The sequence below is a fragment of the Conger conger genome, chromosome 2 (assembly GCF_963514075.1).
Source record: "Conger conger chromosome 2, fConCon1.1, whole genome shotgun sequence".
NCBI lineage: Eukaryota > Metazoa > Chordata > Actinopteri > Anguilliformes > Congridae > Conger > Conger conger.
This window is the reverse complement of record NC_083761.1, coordinates 27,187,194-27,193,193: the sequence shown is the minus strand read 5'-3', so window position 1 is coordinate 27,193,193 and position 6,000 is coordinate 27,187,194. Positions and strand designations below refer to the sequence as shown.

The window sequence follows — 6,000 nt, the reverse complement described above, 5'->3', positions numbered from 1 at the left end:
TCTTTAAATGATCGTAAAATGTAGTCTTACGTTTTTCAAAACACCAGAAAGACGCCGTGTGGCCTACCGCACAGAAAACGAGTTTATAACCCAGATTTTCAGATTTTCATTAACAAGAACCCCGTGGCAAACAACTAATGGCATTTGCTCTCTAAAAGTCGTTAACACCGCTTGTGCGATGTTAAAAGTGAAAACTAACGATTATGATCACACAGATAGTATCAGATAGTCTGGTTAGTTAGTCTAGCTTGTCAGTCTACTTTTCATGGTTATGGGTCATAAGTCTTAGTTTCTTCCATTCCATTTCCATTTAAGGCTTTTACTTGTAATTGGTGACATTTACTTGTCATTTTCCGGTAATGGTAGGTAGGCCTATGTATACTTTTTAACATGTTCATTAGCTACTGGTAACAACCGTTGAAAAGAACGATGACGTCGGCGAAATGCAGGTGGCGTTTTCTTGGCATTGTTCATAAGAATCAGGAGTTGCCTGATGCTTAGATGCTGCGCGAATTTATGATCATATGATCATATTTGTGCATATGCGAGGATCAGCCATCGGTCTACCGGTGGCTTACTTGAACGGATGAGAAATTAACCAGATTAAAGATCAGATAGCATATGCATCTCTGATTCCTAAATAGTCGTCATTTTAGAGAAGTTCCAAAAGTCTATATTTCCTCACAAATGTACAGCATATGAGTTGACTTTTTAAAATCCACGTCAGTGAATCTGCGCAGCCCCTGCCTATTATTGACTACCGTGAACCGTAAACTGTACGTGCGCGCCACCCTTCTGAACGTAAGCGTACACTACTACCCTATGTTCCGTTTTGCGCTGTCAGTGGTGCTGTGTTGAAGCTTGTGACTGCACTGCTGCTCAGTAACAACAAACACGAAGATGGCGGCCCGGGTGAGTTCTTACATTATTATTTATGAATGCGAGGGTATGAAATACTAACCGCCAGTCTCGAATGACATAACCTAAAAGCGGGGAAATTAAAAGTCTCTGACGAACCGGCCAGTCAAACTAACAAACGTAGCGCAGTTGCACGTCATTCAAACCTCAACCAGCCCGGAAGATGTTGCTAGCTAGTTATGTGTATGGTCTATGAAGCTAGCCAGTCACTTAATATAGCACACAGTACTGAAAAGTAACTTAGCTGGTTGGCTTACTTGCCACCTGGCAAGATATTACTGGCCACTGTCTTATTCTAACTTACGTTACTATTCCATGAAGCTAGGTTACTATTTAGCTAGCTATCTTTATGGAATATTATACAAGTTACTTAGCTAGCTGGCTGCTGTCTAGCTAAGTATTTAAACTTTCATTACATGAAGATTAACGTTAATTTAAAAATGACTAGCTACAAACCGATATGCAATGCGCTGAGCGCGCAACGTTAAACGAATCCGTGGGGCTACCCAATTTTGAAATGCAACAGCAAAAGGAAATGTGGTAGCAAGGAATATCTGATACATTAGACGTAGCAAATAGTTAATGTTATTGTTGGCAGATGACGTAGGTTAATGTATAGTTGAAAAGCAAACGATCTAAGCTGGAAGACTGTCTTCGTGTCTTTAGTACTGTATTTTCCTCGTTAGCAGAACTGCGGGTGGTACTGTTTGGCTTACTATGACTGCGACCCTGAGATATCCCATTAGCACACACCGATTCGGGGTGTCCCATCCAGGTTTCAGTTCTGTCAAACGGGATTTCCAGCCCAATCTAAAGTCAATTGGAAGAAGCTGTCATGTGTTTATTTATTTATTAATTTTATTTTTATTTTTATTTTTTCTATTTTGTCACATCTATCATGAGGTCATGTGCTGTCAATCAGTTGTTATTTATGCCAATCAAGGCTTTGTTACTCATTGTGTTCTGTTCTAATCAAAAGCTAATATCAGCAATTTATGGGCACCTTCATGGCTTTGGGTGCTCGTGAAGCGTCACTCTTCCATCACTGTGTCTCTAGGTGTGTCTTCAGCCTCCCCTCTTATCATAAGGAAAAACATTGGGTCATGCTTTGCATTTTAAATGTATCCTTCTGCAGTGCTGTACTTCACTTGCTTGGCTTCTCGAAACGGTTCCAATAATGGAAGCTTAGTACTCAGTCAGCACTTTGCGAATTCATGACAGGCTGTTCGGCAGGAAGCTAAAAAAGCCTACCGAAAGGCTTGCTCTTTTCCATTTCCTCTCCCTCGAGAGCACCTGCATTCCCGAGGGGAGTTGGCCGCGGGGACAGCGTGGATCGAAGTCACGCCCGTATGGTCAAACCCAGGAGGACCCGTCACTCCTCCAGCAAAGCAGAGGAGGCGTGGATGTTGGGGAAACATTTAATTCAATGAGGCAGCGCCATTACATGTCAATCAGCCTGCAAATGTAGCCTGCCTGTCGGTGCAGTCGGGAAAATTACATTTATGGGCCTTTTTGGCAAGGAGCATAAAACCATCGGAGTGGATCCATCTTGACAGATGGAACCTGTGTTTCTGAGTAGCAAATTTGATTAAGCCTGAATGAAGGTTGACATGTTGCATTATGGCAGTGTGAACTGGTACTGATGTCTCTCCTGTCTCATTTTGCGTTGTGCACTAGGACGCACAGGGTATTGGTCATGTGCAAGTTTGGTTCAGATTAGTTCTCAGAGTTCACTTATCACAAAGAGCCACATATCTGGAGTTACTTGGTTATTAACCTATGGTACAATCTAGTCAAATAGGGCCACCATTTCTGCTGGTGGTTGTGATTTTTTTGTTACGTTTATCAACGCACAATTTAGGCCTTGGAAAGGTGGTTGGAATGTTGAGCAAATATATTTAAAAAAGAATCACTTAAATTGACTGTAAAGCTCCTGGACATTTTTTAAATAACCGTAAATTATCACAGAGGTATCCACTACATATCCACCATATGCACTCACTGAGCACTTTATTAGAACAATTTTACTTCATTACACCTACTTATTCATGTCATTGTCTAATCAGCCAATTGTGTGGCAGCACTGCAATGCAGCTCCTCCAAAAATGAACCACCCACAAGTAATTGTATTGGAGAAGGACAGAGACTGAGAGAGGGATAAGGTTGGTAAGAGGGATTGAGCTGAAAGTCCCTGGGCGGGATTCAGCCCCAGGGCGTTGTTGTTGTGAGGTAGCAGTGCTATCCACTGCATCAACGTGCTGCCACGTAGCTCTTGCTACAAATCTATCCATGGGAAAATCTCTATATAAAAATGTCATGAAACTATGGGTAGATATGCAGTGGGACTAAAACATTTATTGGCCATTGGGTCAGGGAATCATTGATGTCATGAAGGACCCTGACCCAACAGGTCTGGTAATAATTTGAACTCCACCTATTTAATCCCCACATTGGAATAAATGGAAATGTTAAGACTGATTTAAGTCTGATATTGCAACGCAGTTTTCTCTAATGTTCCTGATGCGTAATACACAGATTTATCTTCACAGCCACTTCTAAATATTCACACCAGCACACACTGTGACCTTTCAGGACTGCAGTCTGGCACCTTGCTATAAACAATGCTGCTAGGTTCTAAAAATATTGTTTACATCTCATGCCAGGTAATTATGCAGCCTTCCCTAATTACCAGGCTCGGCCAGCATTCTGATTGTAGTATCCACCGTGGACTTGAACTGGTTTTGTCACAGGTTTGATGCCGAGTGCTAAACGTGAAAATGATGAGTGCCTGAACCGATACCTTCTTTAGAATAAAGGATGACAGTAAAGAATATTTTTTTATTTTTTATTCACATAAACCTAAATTAAATACTTAGCAGCACAGCACATTGACAGATCTTCTTTGGATCATTGTGTGTTGATTTTTGGGTGTTTTTGTTTGTCCTTTTATCAAGCCCCACTTTGGAAGCCCTGAGCTCAAAAGCTTGTGCCCATTTTTGATTATTTAGTCCCACTCCCACCATTCTGAAAGACGGCTGTCTGTGCTGTTCTGGGAGTCATGGTTATACAGGGCATTGTCCTATGAAAGCTTTCTCCGAATTGAATTGCAGCAAAGCCCATGTAATTGTCCACCACCTAATGAAATCGTTTACAGCATTTTTCAGGGAGGAAAAAACAAACTCCGGCATCATCATAATCACCAGGTTGAACGGTGGATTTCTTATCCTTTTCTAAATATTATAAAAACACCAAACACGATCACTAAAACACGAGACACCAAACCAATATCGTTCAACGCAAACAATATGGCTCCAGTGTGGGTAAGTATTTAGATTTTTATTTGCTTGGGTGTTTTAACGTTACTCCTCACTTCCTAACATACCGGTGGGAATTTTAGCACTGTGTTGCTCATATTAATCGGGTGAAATTGGCGAACGCATAAGACCGTGAGCAACATACATTGTACATTGATTGCTTAGTTAGCTGATCTGGATAAGCCCATTTGTGAATTAAAGGTAGTAATGAGTACATTAGGCAGATGATATGTTCCTTGAATGTTTAATTAATTAACATTTTCTAGGTTCTGCAGTCTCCTATGTGGCAATCATTCACTTTTTTTGGAATGTAATGCAATCTTATCTAACTACTTCAAGTTGCTCTCCCGTTTACCCTTTAAAAGCTTAGCTTTACCTGTATTCATACTACCAAAGTCAGGCATCAAACGGTTGTCCCCCACCCAATGAAGGTGGCAACAGTGCATGGGGGTGGGGAACATGCCTACTATTTGCTTGCACATTTTTGTAATTGAGATAACTTGGTGCTGAACTTTCATTCAGTTATTCACGAAAGTTAGGCTTACGGTGTAGTTAGCTAGTAGTTTATGATGAATGGTATGCAATTATCATTAGGAAAGTTATGCCTTTTCAATATTTGCGATAGATTTGTGCACAGTAGATCTAACAAGCTGATTGGAGGTGGATACTAGCTCAGTAAATGAGAATATGTCTGACCGAATATCATCCCTGAAGCCCACAGTCCTGGTTCTCCATGTCCTGCAGTCTTTGTTTGGTCAGAAAATCCACACACCTTATTCTCCAGGCCTTAATTGACTGCTAGTTGAAAGTAAGCTACAAAAAACTGAAAGTTCTGAAGCTGCAGTTTGATTTAGGATGTTACTCATTTTTATTGTTTGCACAGAAATCGAACATACATCAAAACGTATGTCCCTTGTTATGCTGTTAGATTGTGTAGCAAACTAGGCTTATAGAATAGTGTTTTCAACAGTAAAATAAGTCAACTTTGCTCATGTGAATGCCGTAGATTATTTGCTTGCCTAATCTCTAGCAGAATTTGCATGTAAATAAATAAATGTTATTTTCCAAGAAGTAAGATAATGCAGGCTACTTGTGCCTGTGAATTGTCACTTTTTTCGGCAGTTCGCTGTAAGACGCACAGGGAGCTCACAGGCTGAGCAAAATGGAGCTCTGTTCAACTGTATTTCTTGATTTTATCTCGTATAAAATGTAGCATTCGCTTAGCCAGGTTTGCCATCTGCAGCTTACATTTAACTCCAAGTTATTTTGAATGGGAGCCCTCTCGCTACAAACGAGCCCATACCATATAAATACACTCAATGACCACTTTATTAAGTATGCCTGTATGCCAGCTCTTTAATGCAAATATCTAATCAGCCAATAATGTGGCAGCAACTCAGTGCATAAAAGCATGCAGTGTCAAGAGGTCCAGAGGTTCAAGTTGTTCAAACCTCTGAATGGGGAATAAATGTGATCAAAGTTACTTTCACTGTGGAATGATTCTTGGTGCCAGACTGGGTGGTTTGAATATCTCAGAAACTGCTGAGGTCCTGGGACTTTCACACATGCTGTCTGTAGAGTTTAGCATGGTGTGAAAAAGCAAAAATGCCTTGTTAATGAGAGAGGTCAGAGGAGAATGGGAAGTGGTTCCAGCTGACAGGAAGGTGACAGTAAGAATAAAATATCATCACACAACATGTTAAAACTTCAACAGGAAACTGAGGCTACAGTGGGCACAGGCACACCAAAACTGAACAGTTAAAGATCG

The 6,000-nt window shown here is 40.8% G+C and overlaps 1 protein-coding gene across 3 annotated transcripts in view; it reads left to right on the top strand.

Moving 5' to 3' along the window:
• Nucleotides 1–786: 786 nt before the first annotated feature.
• Nucleotides 787–6,000, top strand: part of LOC133121798 (vesicle-fusing ATPase) — a 59,174-nt gene continuing 53,960 nt past the window's right edge. For all 3 annotated transcript variants that reach the window (XM_061231277.1, XM_061231276.1, XM_061231279.1), the window contains exon 1: nt 787–912. In XM_061231277.1, the coding sequence (XP_061087261.1) occupies nt 901–912 (12 nt within the window). In that variant the 5' untranslated portion in view covers nt 787–900. The remainder of the gene's footprint in view (nt 913–6,000) is intronic.